Genomic DNA, 24,415 nt, shown 5'->3' on the forward strand with positions numbered 1-24,415 from the left:
TTGTCATCGTAGGTGCATGTCCACTGTGAGACATAATCTAAAAGAAAAAAAAGAAAATCCAGAAATCACAATGTATGATTTTTTTTTAACTATTTATTTGTATGATACAGCTGCAAATAAGTATTTGAACACCTGAGAAAATCAATGTTAATATTTGGTACAGTAGCCTTTGTTTGCAATTACAGAAGTCATACGTTTCCTGTACTTTTTCCACCAGGTTTGCACACACTGCAGGAGGGATTTTGGCCCACTCCTCCACACAGATCTTCTCTAGATCAGTCAGGTTTCTGGGCTGTCGCTGAGAAACACGGAGTTTGAGCTCCCTCCAAAGATTCTCTATTGGGTTTAGGTCTGGAGACTGGCTAGGCCACGCCAGAACCTTGATATGCTTCTTACAGAGCCACTCCTTGGTTATCCTGGCTGTGTGCTTCGGGTCATTGTCATGTTGGAAGACCCAGCCTCGACCCATCTTCAATGCTCTAACTGAGGGAAGGAGGTTGTAACCCCAAAATCTCGCAATACATGGCCCCGGTCATCCTCTCCTTAACCCTTGTGTGGTCCTTCGGGTCCCAGTGACCCGAAGGACAACACAAGGATTATGTACTTCAGTTTACTTTGTTGAGAATTGCTCTCTAAACAAGGGTTAATACAGCACCTTAGTTCTTGTTTGTACAGCATTTTGGTCAGCTTAAACTGTGTTTAAATGTGTTCTAGAAATAAACTTTACTTACTTACTTTACAAGAAACAGGGTTTAGAGAGCAATTCTCAACAAAGTAAAGGGAAGTACATAATCCTTGTGTTGTCCTTCGGGTCACTGGGACCCGAAGGACAACACAAGGGTTACAGTGCAGTCACCCTGTCCCATGTGCAGAAAAACACCCCCAAAGCATGATGCTACCACCCCCATGCTTCACAGTAGGGATGGTGTTCTTGGGATGGTACTCATCATTCTTCTTCCTCCAAACACGGTTAGTGGAATTATGACCAAAAAGTTCTATTTTGGACTCATCTGACCACATGACTTTCTCCCATGACTCCTCTGGATCATCCAAATGGTCATTGGCAAACTTAAGACGGGCCTTGACATGTGCTGGTTTAAGCAGGGGAACCTTCCGTGCCATGCATGATTTCAAACCATGACGTCTTACTGTATTACCAACAGTAACCTTGGAAACGGTGGTCCCAGCTCTTTTCAGGTCATTGACCAGCTCCTCCCGTGTAGTCCTGGGCTGATTTCTCACCTTTCTTAGGATCATTGAGACTCCACGAGGTGAGATCTTGCATGGAGCCCCAGTCCGAGGGAGATTGACAGTCATGTTTAGCTTCTTCCATTTCCAAATATTGCTCCAACAGTGAACCTTTTTTCACCAAGCTGCTTGGCAATTTCCCCGTAGCCCTTTCCAGCCTTGTGGAGGTGTACAATTTTGTCTCTAGTGTCTTTGGACGGCTCTTTGGTCTTGGCCATGTTAGTAGTTGGATTCTTACTGATTGTATGGGGTGGACAGGTGTCTTTATGCAGCTAACGACCTCAAACAGGTGCATCTAATTTAGGATAATAAATGGAGTGGAGGTGGACATTTTAAAGGCAGACTAACAGGTCTTTGAGGGTCAGAATTCTAGCTGATAGACAGGTGTTCAAATACTTATTTGCAGCTGTATCATACAAATAAATAGTAAATAAAATCATACATTGTGATTTCTGGATATTTTTTTTTTTTTTGATTATGTCTCTCACAGTGGACATGCACCTACGATGACAATTCCAGACCCCTCCATGATTTCTAAGTGGGAGAACTTGCAAAATAGCAGGGTGTTCAAATACTTATTTTCCTCACTGTATTTGTAATTAACTGTAATTATCTTCATTGGTTTTGGCAATATGTCACATTTTTCCACATTGCTAGAGTTTCATATCTCGTTAGTTTTTCTGCTCCTTTTTTATTTGTATGAAAAATCCTCCTTCATCGCCTTGTTCTCTCTCTCTTGCCGTCTGCCCATTACCTCTCTCCGTCTTTTCTTTCTTTGCTTGCTCACAGAGAAGCTGATTGAGGGACTGAAGTCCCCGGAAACTTCTCTGCTGCTCCCCGACCTCTTAACACCGGCCAACCCCTTCAATAGTTCTGCAGAGAGCTCCACCAACGGTACGAGCTCTCCCTTGCCCTGAAATTCCCAGTCTGCACTGCATGCGTCTTCTTTGCCTTCCTTCTCCTCTTTCACTCGCACGTTCATGAAGTCAGACCCGCTGAGGAAAAGGATTAAAGAAGGCCTTCGTCAATTTTATCCCTACTAAGGCAATCTGTTTTCTTTGTATTACTGTCTTTTCCATGTAGTGAAGGCAGAGGTGTGTGTGGATTCACTGATTCCTGGTTTGGAAGCCCCCCAGGCCCAGCGACACTCGGGCCAGCCAGAGCTCCTCCCTGCCAGCATACCAGGTTAGCATCCTGGACCACAGAATAGGAAATCTTAACATAATTCTTTGCAGCATCTCCCCTCCCCAAAGAATAATTATTTCCAGCTGTGGTCACGATGCCCTTGTCACTTGTTGATATCATCTCGACCGCAAGGTTTTATTGAGGGATTTTTTACAACTGATGTCACTTTTTGTTTCTTTGGCTTGGAAAGAACAAACTCATTTATCATTGACTATCGCTGTTGTCCTGGCAAAAACACTGCGTGGGAAGCTGCCTTTTCAACTGAGAACATTGACAGATCTTTCATTATCGACGCTAATCTCCTAAAATCCGCCCACAGTCTACATTCTTCTGTAATGATCGATATAAACTGTGGCAAACTGTAGGTTTTGGACTGAGTGTAGCTCCTGTCTCTGACTTTTCAGCATGTTTTCTAGAGATTTCCTCCAAGACTTTCCTTTTGATGCTGATGATTATATGCTTTCAGAGATGAAACGGTGAACTGACATACTAACAAAATGCATTTTTCCTCTGCTCCTTAAGCTAAAAATCTTATTTTTACTGCTGCCCCTTGTCCCTCTGGCTTTGCTTCATCCTGTCTCAGACTCTCTCACTGGGGAGGACTCTGTGCTGGGTTGCGACCTGTTATCTCATACTTCTCCTCATGGAAGCCAGTCTGTTTCTGCTCTCCCGTCCTGCTCCTCCTCCTGCTCCTCTGCTCCTCCTGGATCCGGCTCTGGATCCTGTCTGGAGGAGCTGCTGCCTGGTCAGACAGCTTCTGGTAAGACCTACTCTTTGTAGCACCCCTCAGCTGGCCTCATGTCCGCTGTGAAACCCCCGCAGACTCCAGGTTCTTCCAAAAACAGGAGGTCCTGTTCAAATGTGATATGGATTTAGAATTAGGCACATTAAATGACAGCTTCACAGACCCTTGACTCATTTGTAGAAGAGCAAAAAGCCACCTGAAATGCATGGCTTTTAAAATACTGTGACTGCCCTGGCTGCATCTATTTTTATTCTACTTGCATCATCCTTTCTTTTTGCTCGCTTGGCTGAGTTAACTTCTTTCCCCCCCCCTCTATCATTCCTCCACCTCCTCTTCCTTCATCGCAGACTCTGCTTTTCTCATGCCGTGTGGGGAGAAGGGCAATGACGACGAGTTTGACCCTATTCCCGTGCTTATCTCCAAAAACTCAAATCAAGGTAAGGTTAACAGAATCCCGAGATGAGCACTCACACAGGCTACGAGCCACGAAGATGAATGCCTCAGCCCCAGCTCCGTTACCATAGCTCTTTCCTGTGATTGCTGATGTGAAGTCTTGTATGGGTGTGCTTGTCACATTAAGGCTTTTTATCCCATCAAGCTCTCACGTCAGTCGTCTTCCTATCTTTTGTTTCTAATGTTATACTGCCGGTGATTCTCCGCCCCTGAAAGGTGTTTGGCTCTGTGTAGTTTATCTTCAAAGTCTCCTTATGTTAGAATGGCATTCCCTTACTCCCCCCTCCTCCCCCTTGTAATGATGCAGCTGTATAAAATTACCCCAGCTCACACTCTGCCTGTTTCTCTTTCTCTTTTTGCCCCCTGTTCATGCATCTCTCTGCTCTGCCATCATTTCCCCTTCATCTTCATCAACTCCCTGCACTTAATTTGTCCATACAATCTCTGTTAACATTACTTATTCTTTTGCTTGTTTTTTTCACAACCTCCCCGGCTCTCCTTCCATGCCCATCTCTGTCTCTGTCTCTCTGTCTCTCTCTCTCTCTTTCTGGCACGTTTTCAGGTGGTCACTCGCGCAGCAACAGTGGCAGTTCAGAATCCAGCATCCCCAACTTGGCCCGATCCCTTCTGCTGGTGGATCAGCTCATCGATCTCTAGAGGGGGTGGGAGAGGTTGAAGGGGGCAGTGTGCAATCCTAACAAAGGGACGGGGGGACAGGGGGAGGGTGGGGGAGATGGGGACTCTGAATCATTTAATGTAGCACCTTATGAAGTGAAACAAAAGGAGCCAGCATAGATTGGTTCAGTTGAATCTTTCTTTCTATGTGCCTCCTTGGCCTCAACTCCATCTGTAGTTGCCTGATGATAAGCTGGCTTCTTATATCTCCGCTGGCCATTGACATTCCCACGCTGAAAAAAAAAAAAAAATCTTTTCTTTAATGCCTGAGCATATCGTCTTGCTTCTGTCCCGGCTACACCATGGTCTTCCTCATGCTTTCCCTCATACTCCGCATTAATATCCCCTCATTGAGTGCACTGCCATGGTGATCCACTTTCATTGTATGCACACATAAAACTTGCTTGATCACAGCTGCATTGTTTTCACTTTGTGTACTTGTCCAGGGTTGAAGCTTTGTTTGAACACGCCAACTTCAGGCATGCTCATTTGTGTCAGGGGTCTGACCAAAGAGTGAGGAGTCAAAACGCTGTAGACCACCAGGGTAATGTGTGACGCTGCACTCTCCTGTGAAAGCTTTGAACTAAACTATTGATGATCAAAGACGCACCCAGAGCGAACCACTGAGAAAAGTTGGCACAAAAATGTCAGCTTCGGGGAAGTCTATACAGATGTCTCAAGCGGTTGTGTTGTGGTTTTCTAAGGAGAATCATTTCAGTCACCTTAGGAAGTCAAATCTGCTCTATTCTGTGCGACTACTCCAATATAGATCAGTAATCCTGTTTTAACAGTATCTAAGCTAACTTAGTACATGCATTCAAAGAGCTGCAGCCTCAGCATCAACCGTATATATCGATTCTTTTCTCTGGATGTTAAGCCGGGTATCCTAGAAAACTACACCTTTTGAAACTGTCCGTCTGAAACCGTCTGAACTCAGTGTTAACATGGCTGATTAATTCGGCTCCATTGCCATGGCAGGACGCTTTCTTTTTCAGCATTACCTACAACGCTTTGCAAGACCATTAATGGTGTGTGTGCATTTTATACATGTTTTCATGTGTAAGGTCATGAACTCACCATCATATCTTTGACCCATTGTCAAGTAGGGCTGTCTTCGACAAAAGAAATTCTTAGTCGACTAGCACTCGTATGATTTTGTTGACTAATCGGTTAGTCGATTTAATCGGCACATCTGTGCGCTTTGAGTGGTCGTTCAGACTAGTGAAGCGCAATATCAATGCAGTTCATTTTACATCTGTAAAACTGCGTTTCTCCACAAAGAATCATGCAAAAGTACCACTTTAAATCTTGTGTTTACCAGAAATGTGCTCATAATTTTCTTGAAAATAAGGCATTAAGCATGAAAAAAGCATTACTACTACATTAGCACGACTAATCGTCTAAGAGGGGGCAGCCCTATTGTCAAGATAAGCACAGCGGAAACAAAAGGGAATCAAATGATTTGACCTGTAGCCATGCCAAAGCTAAAGGAAAGATTTTATTATTATGCTGCGTTTGCCATGTGTCGGGCTGCTCTCAGGGTCAGTGAAGAATGGGCCGATTCTTCTGGCAGCATACCACTTTTACAGAGAGGGGGGTACAATATAGATTTTATCGTAGCGAATATGAGACAAAAGTATTCAAGTTTTAAAAGCCACTAAATACAAATATTTTAATTTTGAAAACCATGCCTCTAAAATGTATTTGTTCTGAATTCACCTTTTTGAAATTTAAATATGAAGTTTCTTGTTTTGCAATTTCAAAAGCTGAGATTGAATATATTTGGATTTTTTTAATGGTCACAAATTCAGATCCAAAAATTCAAGTTGAAATCATTCACATAGCAACAGCTGGGCTACCTGGGACAGGAGAGGCAATCGATCCCTGAATGCAATCGAACGTACTTCTGGCCTATCAGAGCCGTGCTGGTCAGTCACGTGACGAACAGCGCGTGAACAACGGGGCCCCGGTAAGTCGTCCAGTTTTCAACTTGAATTTTTTAGATCTTAGAATTGGACCAATTGAATTTGAGCCACCTGAATCTATTTTATTTTACATTTAACATTTCAAATACTTATGCTTCTTGTTTGCTTCCGTAATATTTAATTGTAGTTACTGGGCTAAGAAATGAGTTTTACATGAAAATCTCACTCCTTTTGACATCCTCTCCAATTTATTCCTACAACAGACGTTGAGGGCATTTGGCCAAAGAAATTCAGAAAAATAAGTCCTTTTATGTGTACATAAAATCACTGTCCCGTCGGACCTCTGCTCTTGTCGGCACTCGTAAAAGTAGATGTTGGGTTTTTTTGTTTTTTTTTAGTGTGTAATATATAAAGGCATTTCATCTATCATGGTATGAATAAAAATGACTATTATTGATAGCGCTTTAGAATGACTGTATGAACTGAGTACCATTATGTAATATGTAAACTTTATAAGGATATATAGTTCAAAACAAATATTTGTGTAAAAAGCTGTATTTTAGAGTGCAAAGATGTTGACCCTCTCCTCTTGTCTCTTCTCTTCATCCATGTCAAGCATTCAGCTAGCGCTTTTGTTTTAGATCGTCACCATCGACGCAAATGTGCTCATGACTTACCTGACTGGGTAGTATTTTTATCTCTCCGCTACAGTTCTTTACATAACAGCGGTATTCGTCAGTTACTGTATATTACTGGGAGAGATTTGATCAAACGGGCAGCAAAACAGCGTTGTGGCTAGAAGGGACACAGCTACTGGGTTTTGTTAGAAAAAGTGAGCGTAATGCGGTGACGACAGTTAAAGGTGCAGTAGGTAACACTTACTTTATATAAAACTAACCTTCTGTCATATTTTCTGAAACTGACCCTATGTTCCAGTAGAACTACAGTACAGGCCAAAAGTTTGGACACACCTTCTCATTCAAATGCGTTTCCTTTTTATTTTCATGACTATTTACATTGTAGATTCTCACTGAAGGCATTAAAACTATGAATGAACACGTATGGAATTATGTACTTAACAAAAAAGTGTGAAATAACTGAAAACATGTCTTATATTTTAGATTCTTCAAAATAGCCACCCTTTGCTTATTTATTAATAAAGGAAAAACTTCATAATTCCATATGTGTTCATTCATAGTTTTGATACCTTCAGTGAGAATCTACAATGTAAATAGTCATGAAAATAAAGAAACACATTGAATGAGAAGGTGTGTCCAAACTTTTGGCCTGTACTGTACGTGAAGCAGGTTATTTAAAAAAAAAAAAAAAAAAATCCGGCTCCTCTGGCACCACCTACAGGCTGTAGAGCGATTTGCAAAAATCCACAGCTCCCTGTTCAGATGCACCAATCAGGGCCAGGGGGGGCGGGGTGTCTAACTGCGTCTCAATCACTGCTCATGCACACGCATTCATTCTCCCTTGTGGGGGGAGGAGCTCAGGAGACCGTTTTGGGCTTTAGCAGAAAGGGGGGGAGGGACTGAGAAGTTTTCGATGTTCAAATGTTTTGGCTAAGTCCTGGATCTTCACTATCCTACCTACAGCACCTTTTAAGTTTAGGCACCAAAATGACTAGTTAACCCTTGTGTGGTCAAAACAAGGGTTAATACAGCACCTTAGTGCTTGTTTGTACAGCATTTTGGTCAGCTTAAACTGTGTTTAAATGTGCTCTAGAAACAAACTTTACTTACTTACTTTACAAGAGACAGGGTTTAGAGAGCAATTCTCAACAAAATAAACGGAAGTACATAACCCTTGTGTGACTTAACCCTCGTGTGGTGACCACACGAGGGTTAAGTTCAGGAAAAGGGTCGTGCTTTGGATTAAAACACTACAAACACACGTTTCCTGGGTAAAAGTATTAAAATGTTATTATTAGATTAGATTTTGTGAGATTTTGCGTCACTTCCGGCCATAGCTGTATACCTTCTAGCCACAACCGCAAAACGGAGCTAATGACGGAATAAACTTCCTGATATCTCTGTAGCACCTCTCACCTCTGATACCCGCTCTCTTTCGTTTGGCTAATGATTTTAAGAAAGGCTTGTGCGACTTGAAAAAACAGCTGTACTGTATATCACATCTGATCACAATCACTAATCACATCTGACTTTGCATTACAAGTATTACCTTTCATTTTGGCTTTTCTCTAGCCAAGGAAGGTCCGTTGCAAAGGCATAAGTCTCTTTTTAGGGTTCATATCACCTTAGGTATATGCACATAGAAACAGAAAACACTCATTTCCACTGATATGCCGTCAGTGGTATACAGTGTAAACTTGAAGTTTGGGACTTAAATAGTTTCCTGCTCCACCCAGTATGACACATTGTAAAGGTTAGTCATCGACAACACTAAGAATTTGCATGGGTAAATAAAACTATGCTTTTTTTTTTTTTCTTCATCTAATGTTGTTCAGTTAAGTCATTTGCATTTTTTGTGGCTAATCTATGCAATCCTACAGAAACGCTGCATGTTCTCATCCAACTCTAAAATGCTGTATCCTGTAGAGTTCTCGCCTTGGCCGTAGAGTTCAACTTTTGTTGCTGTTGTGAAACAAATGTACTTCTTGTGCCGGTTGGGTGGATATGGTGGCAGGTGTAGAAAATACTTTGATTATATCAAAATGTTTGACATGATTTGGCAGATGTTGTATGTCAAAGCAGGACCATTGTGGAGTGTGTACTTCTATTTTCATGAATTAAGGTTCAGGAAGAGAGACTGAATAAAACTCATTAATGTGAATGTAAATTAAGTCTCTTTGGGTCATATTATTTGTTTTTTTTTACTCTGAGAAGAGAGTTTAAAGATTGATTCTAACGTTTCTTTATTTTAATTAGCAGGCAGATTATTATTCATTCTGGAAACAAATTAGATTTCAGATACTCAAATCTAACTTGATGGTATCCACTAACGAAGGCCTTTTCGGCTCAGATTTCAGTATTAAACCATAATTTATTAGTTTGCGCCTCTTAGTACATGCGTCATCAGAAAGGTGTGCAGTTCTCCTTCAGGCATGCTAGCAATGCTCTAAGATTTAAAGCACTATTCCATTGTTTTCTAGTTGTTTTTTTTTCCTATTCCTTTTTGTGTCACCCCTTCATATCTAAGTAGTTCTACGCTTCCTGGATGTTGGTAGACATGCATTTTAAAATCACATTACTGTTGTGAGCTCTGGTTTCCCAGATTGTGTTCCTTTTTGTTAGATTGTCTTTGACAGCTTGTGCAGTTGTCCTTCAAGCTTTCCGCTCAGATTTAAAGGACTATTCCAGTGTTTTCCATGTTTTTTTTCCTATTCCTTTTTCATGTCACCCCTCCATATCAAAGTTGTTTTTTAAATTTTAAAATCTCATTACTGTTGTCGTGATTGGTAAAGAGCTTTGGGTTCCCAGATTGTGTTCCTTTTAGTTAAATTGTCCCGTAGAGCGACTGTAGAGCCTGTGAGCTGTGTTGCAAGGATTTGATGGCTGTTATTCCACGCGATTACACGAGCAGTCTCACGGTTTGTTGCTGTTTTGGTAGTCGGCGCTCTGACCCGTGAGATGATCGTTTCAGTTTGATTAACTCTTGCTTCAAATCATGTAGACAAGTGTATAATATATGAAATGGGCTGTGGATAGTTTGAAACAGACGAGCGATGAAGGGAATTACCCAAGAAGTAAAACAAAAACTGGCGTTTTCCTTTTTTAATGGCTGCAACTAACATCTTCCCAAGAGCTGCCAGCTAACGGCTGCTGTCAACCCTGCTGAGGTAAGACTGATCTGTCTCTGCTCATCTGTGCAAACCTGTCTGTCCCTAATTACCTACTACTTCTGCTGTGAACGCTCTTTGTCCTTGTTTCCACAGACCTAATGACTCCCTCTGCCTCAACACAATCAATTCTAACTTAAAAGCAAAACCGCTGTCGCTGTTTCCCCTAACACGAAGCGCTGTTTTTTTTATTTTATTTAAAAGGTTGAGGGTGCTGCAGCTGTGCTGAAGCTAATTTGTGGAAACAAGGTTATTTGATGTTGTAATGCTGTAGAGCTGGCCAGTTTTGTCTGTCGCACGTGACTCGTTCAGAGTAGACTGTGTCTGTATTGTTGTAATCCTGTGCCGGTTTCTTACTGTTGCGTCGTCGTTATTCATTCTTCAGTGATTACAGATGTTACAGATGATCCATCAGTCATATTGTATGTGTCATGTTTGTGTGACTGAGGTCTGATGGTCTGGATAGATAGATAGATGAGCCGCTGGACCTCAGGTTGACAATATTTATGTCTTCTAATAGAGCTGCAAAGATGAATCGATTAGTTGTCAACTGTTAAATTAATCGCCAATTATTTTGATAGTCGCTTAATCGGTTTAAATCATTTTTTATGGGGGGGAAAAAGTAAAAAGAAATCGGTGATTCCAGTTTCTTAAATGTGAATATTTTCTAGTTTCTTCACTGCTCTGTGACAGTAAACTGAATATATATTTGAGTTGTGGACAAAAAAAGACATTTGAGAATGTCATCTCGACATTTTTCACCTTTTTTTTAATTTTATTTTTTTACATTTTATAGACCAAACAACTAATCGATTAATCGAGAAGATAATCGGCAGTTGCAGCTCTACTTTCTAACGTTTGTACTCACATCTGACATGTTTTTCTTTATCTCTGCTCTCTAATACAGATGTTCAAGGGGAAAGCAATGGCTACTCAGTTCTTAGTGAGGGACAGGAGACTGAACCTGCAAAAAGAGAATCTCGCGCAAACGAGGGATGTGTGCACTCCAGCGATGATGAAGAAGAAGAGGAGGAGGAGGAGGATGAAGCCCACGAAGAAGAGCAGCAGGATGATGGAGCCGTTGAGAGTCAGGCAGCCGTCCAGGACTGCAGCGGCTCCAGACCTCTGCTGCTCGACTCGGAGGACGAAGAAGAACCTCGGTTATTCGTCCACTCGTCACCGCTCTCCAGCGCAGTCCCAACGCAACCGCCCGCTACCTTCCACCAACCAACTCCGAGCACCTTCGCTCCGAATCATTCCCAGCATGTACACGAGCCAGCAAAAGGGCCAGATGTCGGCGCAGACGTTTTCTCCAAAGCACCCTTTCGCGTTGCGCAAGAAGAAACTGCCGACGTGTTTGCCAGCGCTCCGTTTCCACGCGGCCCCCTTGCGGCTCCGCAGCACTTCGACGTATTCTCTCAGGCTCCGTTCGGAAAAAGAAAAGAGGCTCCAGGAGCTCCGCAATCGTATCCTCATGGGTCTGGAGTTCATCACGCTGTGACCGCTGACCACGGCGTGTTGGGACAAGTTGTCCAGCAGCCGTTCCGCCCACAAGCTCTGGCCAAATATTCCAGACACTTTGAGGGACCTGCGCCGCACAAGCCAGTAGCAGCTCACCGGGTAGTGTCGAACGTGAGCAGGCAAGCCGCTGTGGCGTCGGTCCCCGTCGGACCTCTTCACTCATGGACCTCGGAAGTGAGCGCCGTAGACCCTTTCGTCTCTGCCCCCTTTCACCTCAAGGCCCCGCAAGAAAAGCCCTGAGCGCACGCTCGGGAGAGGTCAGCGCTCATAACTGAATTATGCAAACCATTACAGGCGTCCTGCATGCTGTTGCAAGCGCTGCAGCTGGACTGCAGGCCTGCATGGATCTCATTCTTAACTGGCTCCAATTAGTGGTAGTGCGAGGTCATCTTTACACTTGAATGCTCCATTAGAGTAAGAAAACTGACATAAATCCTTGACTCCTAGTCTCTTCTTTTTTTTTTATAATATTTCCTGTCGCGTCCTTTTACCTTTTTTTGAATCGTCCTTGGTCCTTTTGGTACGTACATCTACAACACAAAGACAATATGGTGGTCAAGCATTTGATTGTTTTCTTGCCTACCTCAGTTAATTTTCGTATCGGCGCTAAAACACCACGCAGTGACGTGATTCGTAGTAGGGGTGTCACAATTTTCCGATTTTTAAATCAAAATTGAGCTTTCAATTTCGACTATCGTAATCAAAAGCAGGGTCGGCGATTACCCCAGTATCTTTGTTTCTCTCCCCACCTGCACCTACTTGCGCACGTCCAAAGAAAAACAGCATAGCTTACCGGCTGGTAGCATGCAGCTAAAGACACAAGGTAACGTTAATTTAGCGGTAGCCTGCAGCTGCTCTTTTCCAGACCCCATGGCCACTGCCGGAGTCTGAGATAACGGAGGAACAACCGAACTGGAAACTCCTCCTGCTGCTTCCCTGAAGTCACCGTGTGGCAACATTTATTCCCCCCCGTGAGTGAGTTATGGAAATAGAATGAAGGTAAAGCACGTGGGCTCCGGCGGGACTTCATGGTGCGTTCATGTGGATCTCGGTAAACTAATGGTGTTTTCACTTGCACTTTGTTAATTTTGAGAAACTCGAGCTGTTGTAAAGTACCCTTCTGCCATCTAGTGGCTCTTCTTGTGGCGTTGCTGTCACTGCTGAAAAGAAAATGTTTAAATAGAAAATTGAATCGAATCGTGACACCCCTAGTTCGTAGAACGTCTGCAGCTTTGGCAGTTTCATTTCCTGTATATTTGAGCTTCACTGTGAAACTATGGTCTGATCACGCCTCATTCCTCCTCTTGTATTAGTTCTTATAATTCAACAAGATCATGACTTCACAGAAGCTCGGAAGAGGAAAAGACACTGTAAAGATGTTTCGGGGGAATGTATCTGTAATTACATCAACGTTACAATGATTCCCCTCAAAGGCCATAGTTTTGGGCTCTTTGGTCTTCGTGCCTGACAGTTTGTTACAAGGCAGATGCTGGATAATGATGCATTCAAGAATAACATTTGTTGATATGAAATGTAACTTTTGTTTCATTCCAAAATGTTTGCATTTTGTCATGTTTTATGTTTGTGGTCACTACTCTGTCTAATTTAAATGGAATATCGGTGTCTATTCCACGTAACGTCCAAACCGTCATTAAAATGTTATACAGAAAACTCATTATAGTTGTTCCTATGTTAGATACGTGTAGAAGACTCCCTTTTCTTGGTTTCTACTTCCTTTACAAGATGATATCTCTGAAGCCTTACACCCTTACAGTACATCCCTCCAACCACATCAAACAGCATAAATCACTTTTGCCTTTTGTGCCCTCCTTAAAAAAACTGCCGCGTTTACATCGTTTTATTGCACTTCATTGCATTCAGCACCAAAATACTTGTGAACAATCATGTACAACTTCCTTTTGCTGTCTGCGGTCCACTAATGCACCGAGATTTTCATTCAACTCTGTAATACATCTCTATCGTAGGTCTCTATAAACTCCAAATGTGTACTCACTGTGACTCACACTGATGTGAAAACTTTGCTTCACAGTTCCAGTCAGGGATTGTATCGGTAGTGTCTTGTAAGTGAGAACTTGAATGGTGACTGATTGATGACATTCCTTTTTGAATTTATTTCCATCGTCATTTGGGAATATTTTTTTGTCTTTTGTGCTTTGTAAAATCATGGAACACTCTTTGGTTCTCACCACGGCACCTTTTTAAGAAAAGGGGATCCAACCTGTTTCAGCCCAAAGTTTAATTCATGTATTCCTCTGTTGCAATGTAAAATCCTCTGCTTTCTTTTTGAAGTGTACAATCTTTTTTTTTTATATATATATATATAATTTTTTTTTTTTTTTTTCTCTCACCCAAATTGTATACATGAAGGTTGCACATAGTCACTGACACAGAGTCAAGGGTTCCCTTAAGAAGAATGTGTTTTGAGTTTAACACCGCTGTAAAATGTATTTCAAACCGTTGTATAGGAAATCTTCGGAGGATTCAACAACATGATGATAATACTGTTGGACAAAAAAAGCACTCTAACTACTTGCTGCACAGCCTACCTTTAAAAACTGTTATAATATGTAAGTCATAAAAAAAACATATTAAATGAATGTAAATCAAATGTTTGCACAGTTTGTTTTATTTATCTATCATACTTATCATATGTTACGAAGCACATATACTCAAGTACTGCACTTTAATACAGTTTGAGGCACTTTTAATTTGAGAATTTCTATTATGTGCGAACGTATGCCTCTATTCCACTACATTTCAGTGTTAAACAGTTTTACTCCCACTTTTTACAATGCTTTGTAGATTTCCATTTTCACATACAGAGCTTCACTTCGACCAACTGCAACATTAACATGCGTATATCCTAATGATATTAACAATAAAATCCAATATTATAATATAACACGCACTGACAGGGACCGTTTTGGCGCATAGTGAGAACTTGGAACTGTTCCTGCTTTATTTTGCTGATAATTCTGTTGTGCTTTTACTTTGAAATATATATATCTCCTGTCACATAAAACCGCGCTGAAAGGGTTCATTTTCAGTGGTTTATGCATTGAGTTATGCTATAATAAAATAGATGTATTTAAATTTAAAAACCTCTTTATATGGCGCTAAAAAAAAATAGATATAGATTTTTGTTAGTGTGAAATCATCAGATTTGTCGCTAGGGGGCGGTAACCCGCAGACACACCGGAAGTTAGCCGATATAGCATTAGGAAGAAGAAGAAGAGCTAACGTACTCGGTCTCGTTATACACAGCGAGATTGTTTTCAAAGTATGCGGTAAAAAGAAGTAAGTCCTAACCATTACACAACATGGAATAAATGATATTTATGCTGTTTTACCATCCTCGTTGGCTGAGTGGTTTCATGAGCGCGAACCTAATGTGAACAGGTAACGTTAAGGCGCGCGCTTCGCTGCACGATGGCTACCCAGAGAGGTCTCCCTCAGAGCAAAGAGTCCCTGCTCCAGAACTACAACAAGAGGCTGAAAGATGACATCAGGTCTATCCTGGACAACTTCACAGAAATTATCAAAACGGCAAAGGTACAGAAATGCTAAGCCCCTAATTCTAATTCCCTGTTTTATGTGTAGCTTGTTACTTGAACAATGGCTGTGACCCAATTACTTCAAACCTGTAATACTGACTGTTGATTTGTGTATATCCTACTGTCTACGTTATTCCCTTATAATGCCCATATTTAATGCTGTCTTTTTTCAACTTTATTCTTGCACTGCTATATAGTTTTTTTCATTTATTATTACTATGTCTACATTATTCTCTTATATTGTCCATATTTAATGCTGGTCTCTCGACTTATTTGCCCTACACACCCCCTATTATAGAGCACCTTACCATGCATACTGAATCACAGGGTCAGTCCCTGCCCGGTCACTGCAGGCGTCTCATGCTTATACATCCCTCAGTACATTCATGTGGATTTTTCATTTAGTATCTTTTCGTTTATTGTCCATATTATTCATGTGGATTTTATCATCCTTTTTATGATGTATATGTATGTTGTGTGTGATGTCTTTAAAGGTCCCATGACATGGTGCTCTTTGGATGCTTTTATATAGACCTTAGTGGTCCCCTAATACTGTATCTGAAGTCTCTTTTATATAGACCTTAGTGGTCCCCTAATACTGTATCTGAAGTCTCTTTTATATAGACCTTAGTGGTCCCCTAATACTGTATCTGAAGTCTCTTTTATATAGACCTTAGTGGTCCCCTAATACTGTATCTGAAGTCTCTTTTATATAGACCTTAGTGGTCTCCTAATACTGTATCTGAAGTCTCTTTTATATAGACCTTAGTGGTCCCCTAATACTGTATCTGAAGTCTCTTTTATATAGACCTTAGTGGTCCCCTAATACTGTATCTGAAGTCTCTTTTATATAGACCTTAGTGGTCTCCTAATACTGTATCTGAAGTCTCTTTTATATAGACCTTAGTGGTCCCCTAATACTGTATCTGAAGTCTCTTTTATATAACCCTGTTAGTGGTCCCCTAATACTGTATCTGAAGTCTCTTTTATATAGACCTTAATGGTCTCCTAATACTGTATCTGAAGTCTCTTTTATATAGACCTTAGTGGTCCCCTAATACTGTATCTGAAGTCTCTTTTATATAGACCTTAGTGGTCCCCTAATACTGTATCTGAAGTCTCTTTTATATAGACCTTAGTGGTCTCCTAATACTGTATCTGAAGTCTCTTTTATATAGACCTTAGTGGTCCCCTAATACTGTATCTGAAGTCTCTTTTATATAGGCCTTAGTGGTCCCCTAATACTGTATCTGAAGTCTCTTTCCCGAAATTCAGCCTTGGTGCAGAATTATGGTGCGTTCTTTTTGTCTTGTAATCGCGACTAGTAGCTCGAGCGTGACGTCACATCCATGTCGAAAAACGAATAACCGCGGGGTTGTTGCGTTCTTTTTGTCACACGATACTACGAGTCGGAGAAAAGATGGATTTTTGTAACATTTTTAGTAACATTTAGGATTCTATTCACCCAGTTATTGACATATTACACAAATATATTTCACAGTTTGATACATGAAAATTACGTTTTAATTAACGTTAACGTTAGGCTACTGCTCTGCTTTCTGCTCAAGACTCGGCTTAAAGCCATTGTTGTCATATAGCAACCGAGCGACTCTACCCAATTCCTGGCCTTGACCAACTGCCACTTTGCTCGTTTGAAAGCCATGATGTCTCTCTCTCTCTCATGGGTGGGCCAAATTATCTGGGCGGGCAAAGCAGAGAAAGGGGAGGTAACCTTGCTCCTTATGACCTCATAAGGAGAAGATTCCAGATCGGCCCATCTGAGCTTTCATTTTCTCAAAGGCAGAGCAGGATACCCAGGGCTCGGTTTACACCTATCGCCATTTCTAGCCACTGGGGGACCATAGGCAGGCTGGGGGAATGCATATTAATGTTAAAAAACCTTAAAGTGAAATTTTCATGCCATGGGACCTTTAAGCTACTGGGACCTTGAATTTCCCCTTGGGGATCAATTCTCTCTCTCTCTCTCTCTCTCTCTCTCTCTCTCTCTCTCTCTCTCGACATATTCCATCCTTTTCCTCTCTAAACATTGTTCCTTTTTGCCTTTTTAAACATGAGTATATATGTAATGTTTTCTTCCTCCAGATAGAAGATGAGACACAGGTTTCCAGAGCAACCCAGGCAGAGCAGGACCATTATGAGATGCACGTCAGAGCAGCCAACATTGTAAGTATTTTTTTTTTTTTTATGAAAAGTAAAAATTCTCTGATCCCAGCTTGTTAAATGTGAATATGTTCTAGTTTCCTCACTCCTCTGACAGAATATATAAACTGAATATCTTTTGAGTTGTGGACATAACAAGACATTTGAGGACGTCATCTTGGGCTTTGCAATTTGGGGATTTTTAAGTTCCTCTGGCCACAGTTCCTGTAAAGGTGTGGACACATTAAGCTGACGGGCCGACCGTCGACAGAAAAGCCAGTCGAGATGATCAGTCGCGTCCCCGAGGTCCAAAAAACTGCCCCGGGACACACTGAGGCGACACCGATTTGAGAAACGTAATACGTCTCCATAGCAGCAGGCGGCGCTGCTCTGTATTGTTGCCCAGGAAATGAAACCCGGCAGCTGATTGGACGAACGCGTCACGTGGGTTTGTTTTCTCTGGAAATTCAAAGCCAGACTGTCATGGCGGCTCGTTTAGAATACGATCTCATATCGGACTAAAATAGTTCACTGAAACATGTTTCTGAAAACATTTTAAGAGAGAAATAGGCCGTGATGCAGTTGCTGAATCTGTCTTCATTTCAGATCAACAAAGGTCAGTTTAAAAGATTTTCGTCAGATTTTGAGAGGCTCTAGTCACGCTCATTCCGCTCGCCATTTCCGGGTGAGTCCCAACTGCCGACTGAACATGTCAGGTCGGCCAAAATGAACGCCGACAGCCCCCCAGACTGACGACGGCACGGGACACACCGAACAGACTCGAGTCACCGACCTCGCCAGACTGTCCAACGGCTGATTATCGGCTTGGTGTGTCCCTGTCTTAACTCTTTCAGCTCCTACTTCAGGGCACGGTCTTTTCCCTTTTCTGCATAGTGGTGGTTAGATGGCTGTGTTATAATAACAAAAGGTCAGTCCATATGGCCACTTAGGGCCAGTTTAAATGCAAATAGAAAAAACGGTTTTGGGGGAGAGTAGTTAGTAGAACTGTTTAGAAGTGGACTGTTCCTAGAACTACGTTCCTGTAACTACTTGGTCAGAGAGAGGCTCCTGATCCCCATGGTTTCCCCACAGTCAACTAATGGAGCGTTCTTTTTGTCCACCAAAGTCGTTTTACAAGTCGTTTTCCGGAGTTACGACCCGGAAGTTGCAAAAAGAACGCCCCCGAGGTCGTATATACGACTCGTCAAGTCGTCTGAACTCCGAGGACCCCGAGCTCACTTTCAGAGATGGCTACGTCGTGCATCACACGTAGTAAACATTGTGATTTTCTACAATTTTAAGCACTTTTGTCTTTGTTGTAACCAAATGAAGAAGTCGTACACATAGCGCTGTATACTGCTACCTATAGGCATGTCTCTACAGTCTTATTAGGAGTTAAACATAGCGCTGTATACTGCTACCTATAGGCATGTCTCTACAGTCTTATTAGGAGTTAAACATAGCGCTGTATACAGCTACCTATAGGCATGTCTCTACAGTCTTATTAGGAGTTAAACATAGCTGTATACTGCTACCTATAGGCATGTCTCTACAGTCTTATTAGGAGTTAAACATAGCGCTATACTGCTACCTATAGGCATGTCTCTACAGTCTTATTAGGAGTTAAACATGCGCGTGTATACTGCTACCTATAGGCATGTCTCTACAGTCTTATTAGGAGTTAAACATGGCGCTGTATACTGCTACCTATAGGCGTATCGCTACAGTCTTATTAGGAGTTAAACATACGCTGTATACTGCTACCTATAGGCATGTCTCTACAGTCTTATTAGGAGTTAAACATACGCTGTATACTGCTACCTATAGACATGTCTCTACAGTCTTATTAGGAGTTAAACATAGCGCTGTATACTGCTACCTATAGACATGTCTCTACAGTCTTATTAGGAGTTAAACATAGCGCTGTATACAGCTACCTATAGGCATGTCACTACAGTCTTATTAGGAGTTAAACATGGCGCTGTATACTGCTACCTATAGGCATGTCTCTACAGTCTTATTAGGAGTTAAACATAGCGCTGTATACAGCTACCTATAGGCATGTCTCTACAGTCTTATTAGGAGTTAAACATGGCGCTGTATACTGCTACCTATAGGCATGTCGCTACAGTCTTATTAGGAGTTAAACATAGCGCTGTATACTGCTACCTATAGGCATGTCTCCACAGTCTTATTAGGAGTTAAACATAGCGCTGTATACTGCTACCTATAGGCATGTCGCTACAGTCTTATTAGGAGTTAAACATAGCGCTGTATACTGCTACCTATAGGCATGTCTCTACAGTCTTATTAGGAGTTAAATACCGCCTGATTAGTTATTTTGTAGCTTGTTCAGCTGAAATTGGCTAGAGACGCTAGGTTGCTATATGACAACAATGGCTTTAAGCCGAGTCTTGAGCAGAAAGCAGAGCAGTAGCCTAACGTTAACGTTAATCAAAACGTAATTTTCATGTATCAAACTGTGAAATATATGTGTGTAATATGTCAATAACTGGGTGAATATAATCCTAAATGTTACTAAAAATGTTACAAAAATCCATCTTTTCTCCGACTCGTAGTATCGTGTGACAAAAAGAACGCAACAACCCCGCGGTTATTCGTTTTTCGACACGGATGTGACGTCACGCTCGAGCTACTAGTCGCGATTACAAGACCCAAAGAACGCACCATAATCGTTGCAGCTCTGTCTTCAGTCCAGGAAAAAACAAACAACAACAACAATCTGTCTGGTCTGTGTCGGCTTGTCAGGTTCGAGCCGGCGAGTCCCTGATGAAGCTGGTGTCGGACCTGAAGCAGTTCCTGATCCTGAACGACTTTCCGTCGGTGAACGACGCCATCAGCCTCCAGAACCAGCAGCTGCGCTCGCTGCAGGACGAGTGCGACAAGAAGCTGACGTCGCTCCGGGACGAGATCGCCATCGACCTGTATGAGCTAGAGGAAGAATATTACTCCTCCAGGTACAAGTAGGCTCATACTCGCCCCCATATCCCACCGCTCCTCTGTTGTGTCCCATGCCCCCCCGCCCGCACCATGTGCTGTCTCACCTTCCACCATTCACTGCTGAAACCCCAGCACGGGTTTACTTCTGCCGCCATCTAAAAAATGGCAGCTTTTTGGGTTGAATTTATCTCCAGATCCTGATGGTTCCTAAAACCCGCCTTAAAACTCGGGGAGACCGCTCTTTTCAGGCAGTTGCTCCCAAATTGTGGAACGCCCTGCCCCTGTCGCTGCGTGTGGCCGATTCTATTGTTTCTTTTAAAAAAACAGCTGAAGACACTACTATTCAGACAAGCTTTCAGTTGACTGAGCTATCATTTTTATGTTTTGTGTGATGTTTTTCAAATTGTTATATTCGTTGCTTGTGAAGCACTTTGTGATTTTATCTGTGATAGGTGCTATATAAATAAAGCTTACTTACTTACTATGTCATATATAAAAACAGCCGCCGTTCATCAACGCCGCTCGTTGTGACGGAGATCATCTCGCTAAATGACTTTGTTATTGATTAGTAAGTACCTCGACGTGTTTTTTTCTTTTTCTGCTCTATGACGTGTGTCATACTTAAGTCAAAGTAGAGAGAGGAGTTAGGGCCGCTCGGGTTTGGGAGAAATCATGAGAACGATTTATTTTTGTTCAATATTGAAATTACGATTTCTTTAGAACACGATTACACATTGACTTCAGGAAAGATGTTGCATTTATTTAACTACACCTTGAGCACCTTGAACCGTAAAATCCCAGAAGGCTTGTATCATGTCGACGCGCCGGAATTGCTCACGGGCTCAGGGCCCGAGCTTAACCCTTGTGTTGTCTCCCCATTTTTTTCTGCCGTTTTTGACGCCTTTTTTTTTCCACAGTTTGTTTTTGCTTTTTCCAACATTTTAAATTGTAAAATTTTTCTTCTACACATTTTCAGCGCTTATTTCTACGTCCCATATTTTCTGATAGAAAACAACAATTGAAAACGGGTCAGTTTGACCCGAAGTCAACACAAGGGTTAAGGACCTCCCGTCGTCCCCGAGCCGGAAAAAAAGGGTTAGTATATTTATACTATGGATAAATTATGAAAAATAAAGATTTCAAATTCGGGACGGTCCACATTCACTTTCGGGGCGGCTTAGATTGTACTTCGGGACGGTTCCGGGAGGATGGTGAAATAAGTAGAATAAGAGCCCTGCTCATGGGAGAGACAGAAACTACGCAATATAACTTTAACTCTTTTTTTATTTTTTAGATTTTATTTTATTTATTTTATTTTTTTCAACACAATAAGTTTGCTTGCAAAACGCAAACTTTTTTCTTTTTTTTTAAATCCAGCCCCCTTGCAAACTTTGATCCGGCCCGGACATCAGTTTAGGTTCACAATACATTTTGGCCTGTCGCGTTTTAGTCGCGTGTTCTGACATTTTGGGAGCTTTTTATTTTTTTGTTGCTACTTTTTCCAAAATGTTCAGTGCTTTTTTTTTTCTCAACGTTTTTCTCACGGTTTCCGACATTCTTGGCATATTTGACTTTTTCGATGAAATCAAAGCATGTTAATGAACTGGATGGGATTCTCTTTTCCCAGCGTGGCCCTCAGAGTTGAGTTTGCCGCTCCCGCTTTAGTGTGATTTTGCTCCTAGTTCATTCACTGCTACAGTCATTTGAAATGAAGTAATGAACTTTGACTTATTTTCTTCATGGATGAATTGTTAGATGGTTGTTAATAAAGGGCTTCTGGGTATTGCAACGCAGCGCTTTGTAGGGAGGCCATTTTTAGAAGAATTACACATGGAAAGAACTCAAACTTTTATCAGCATAAAGATTTTATAGACCATTCGTGTTTATTCAAGAGTATTTATATGCAATATTTAAATCGTGAATGGAACAGTGGTGACAATTTGTACTGTAGATTTTAGGGAGGGTCGGTGCATGAATGTTTGGCATCGACTGTAAAATTAGACCCGACCTGTTTGCTGTTATTTATTCAAGATCAAATCTGAAACGAGTTTCTCAAATATTTTTATTTTCTTTCTTTCTGTAAAAGCAAGTCTAAAAAGGTGATTATTTTGAATTGGTTCCGTCCTAATGCCACAAGTGTCTCGAGGCTGTAACCGTGCAAGCTGTTCCAGTAGAGACCCAGAATGATTAAGAAATAAAGTAGAGACAAAACACTGTAGTAGTGTGTCTTTGTTTTCTGTGAGAAAGTGTTGAGACATGTCTCTCCGGCGTGTGTGGAGCATGCTGGCTGTGGGCCTTCCTTCCTCCACTGCACTCGCTCTGCTTTCTCCTCCATCAGCAACTAATCGCACCTTTTTGCTGAACTTGAAGGGTCATTTCGGTGTTTATTTTTTATTTTTTTTTCTCCAACCTGGACGCTATTTTGCCATGCATTGGTGTCTAAGTGACTAATGTGAACAAAAATCTTTGAAGTTGGTCCAGTATTGAGCGAGAACGCTGTAACCGGCAGCTGTAAACCGGGCTGTAATGTAACCTATAGGACAACTGCACACCTTCAGTTTCCATCCACTAAAAGTTCTGTTAGTATGCAAGTAAGTGTCTGACAACATTATGGAAAGGATCCCTACAGAGATGGACCTTTTTGTTAAAGAGTAAGATCCTTTTTGTTTAACATGAAACAGCCCTGAAATCCCCATCTCCAAACCCACCAGACTCCATGTAAATAATCAGGACTTTTAGCGTGTATAGAGCCAGCATATCTCCACATGTAAATGGGTGAATTAAGGGTTTATTTCAACCAAACCAGAGTGGTGATTGTTGGAACAATGGAAAGACGAACCAGGACGACTTTTTATAGTTTTATTTTGTTTCTGTCGACTTTGAATGAAGTGTGTTTTACGATGATAAAATTACTGTTTATTTACATGGAGTCTGGTGAGTTTGTTGATGGTGATATTTTGGGGGTTGTTTAATATTAAAAAAGGTCTGTCTCTGTAGGGATCCTTTCCACAATGTTGTCAGACACTTAGAATAATAATCTGAGTCTGTCAGCAGAAGAAAAAAAAACAGCACTTTCGGTGGACGAAAATTGAAGGTGCGCAATTGCCCATTTCTCTTAAATGCAGCTTGTTTCGTTGCTGCCGACTGCAGCGGTCTCGCTTAATACTGGACTCATTTCAAAGGAGGTTGTTCCCATCAGTCACTTAGACACAAAAACAGGAAAATAGGGTTGGAAGAAAAAAACAACCGAAATTACCCTTTAAAATCAGCAGTTGATAAGTCACACCTCTGACTACAGTATCTAGTGAATAAGCCGCCGTTTTGATCCCGTTTCCAGTGCTTCTGCATAACCTCCACGCTTCTATCGTATGCGTGTCTTTTTATGTGCTCCTCTATGCGGATGAATGTGCTTTATTCTGACCTGTCGCTCTCGTCTGCTTCTCTTTCTGCGCTGCGCTGCCTCTTTGCCTCCTACTGGTTTCCGCTCTGCAAAGCTACAGTCAGTGGGACAGCACTGATCTGCCGCTGTGCGAGGCGTACCGCCGGCGAGACAGCTGGGCCTCGCCAGGCAGCAGCAGCTGCAGCTCCACGCAGGGCGACCGGGAGGACGCGGAGGGACCTCCGTCACAGGAGGCGAACCCCCAACACCACCTCAACGGACACGGGACGTCCTCCATAGAGAAGCCATGAGGAGGAAGGAAGGCTGATGAACACTTGTGCTCAATCTGTACTTCAGTGGTTTGGCTAATTTAGTTTCCATTACACATTGTGAACTAGCGTCTGCCACGGCAACTAAACCTTTTGATATTAAGGATTTCTCTTTGCATAAATAGGTATTAAAAGAAAAGAGTAGAATAAAGAAACTACTGAAGAAATACCTGGAAAAGTTAATAACAGGAAGGTTTAGAAGTAACATTCCTCTGTATTAATTCATTTTTTCAAAATGAACTTATACATTTGCATACACGCTACACTTTTATACTGTATATAGACAATACTTGAGTAAAAAAATCCACTTTTTTTTCTGTGTACCTTTGCCGCATTTAGTTATCAGTATAGCATTTTTGTTTTTGAGTGTATGTGCTTACATTGATTTCATGTTTAATTTTGTTTTTTACTCCTCCAAGCACTTGTCACATTAAAGAACAACTTCAATCTTGTG

At 41.7% G+C, this 24,415-nt stretch overlaps 2 protein-coding genes across 12 annotated transcripts in view; both read left to right on the plus strand.

Moving 5' to 3' along the window:
* Positions 1 to 14,186, plus strand: part of LOC120560422 (AP2-associated protein kinase 1-like) — a 33,225-nt gene extending 19,039 nt beyond the window's left edge. For 3 of the 9 annotated variants that reach the window (XM_039802910.1, XM_039802911.1, XM_039802916.1), the window contains 5 exons: positions 2,038 to 2,142; positions 2,332 to 2,433; positions 3,017 to 3,193; positions 3,526 to 3,615; positions 10,944 to 14,186. In XM_039802910.1, coding sequence (XP_039658844.1) covers positions 2,038 to 2,142; positions 2,332 to 2,433; positions 3,017 to 3,193; positions 3,526 to 3,615; positions 10,944 to 11,797 — 1,328 coding nt within the window. In that variant the 3' untranslated portion in view covers positions 11,798 to 14,186. Of the gene's footprint in view, positions 1 to 2,037; positions 2,143 to 2,331; positions 2,434 to 3,016; positions 3,194 to 3,525; positions 3,616 to 4,193; positions 4,314 to 10,943 lie in introns of those variants that run through there. The other 6 variants (XM_039802913.1, XM_039802914.1, XM_039802919.1 and 3 more) reach the window with 5 other exon arrangements.
* A 572-nt stretch (positions 14,187 to 14,758) lies between these two features.
* On the plus strand, positions 14,759 to 24,413 carry med22 (mediator complex subunit 22). Of its 3 annotated transcripts, none has more exons than XM_039802301.1 (5): positions 14,759 to 14,879; positions 14,978 to 15,130; positions 17,236 to 17,316; positions 20,062 to 20,270; positions 23,748 to 24,413. In XM_039802301.1, the coding sequence occupies exons 2-5, from the start codon at positions 15,008 to 15,010 to the stop codon at positions 23,941 to 23,943; spliced, it is 609 nt and encodes a 202-aa protein (XP_039658235.1). In that variant the 5' UTR covers positions 14,759 to 14,879; positions 14,978 to 15,007; the 3' UTR covers positions 23,944 to 24,413. The 3 variants fall into 3 exon arrangements, with proteins under 3 accessions (XP_039658235.1, XP_039658237.1, XP_039658236.1); XM_039802302.1 differs by having other exon boundaries at positions 14,766 to 14,875; XM_039802303.1 differs by lacking the exon at positions 23,748 to 24,413 and having other exon boundaries at positions 20,062 to 20,280.
* The last annotated feature ends 2 nt before the right edge of the window (positions 24,414 to 24,415 follow it).

This window comes from Perca fluviatilis, chromosome 6 (assembly GCF_010015445.1).
Source record: "Perca fluviatilis chromosome 6, GENO_Pfluv_1.0, whole genome shotgun sequence".
NCBI classification, from domain to species: Eukaryota; Metazoa; Chordata; class Actinopteri; order Perciformes; family Percidae; genus Perca; species Perca fluviatilis.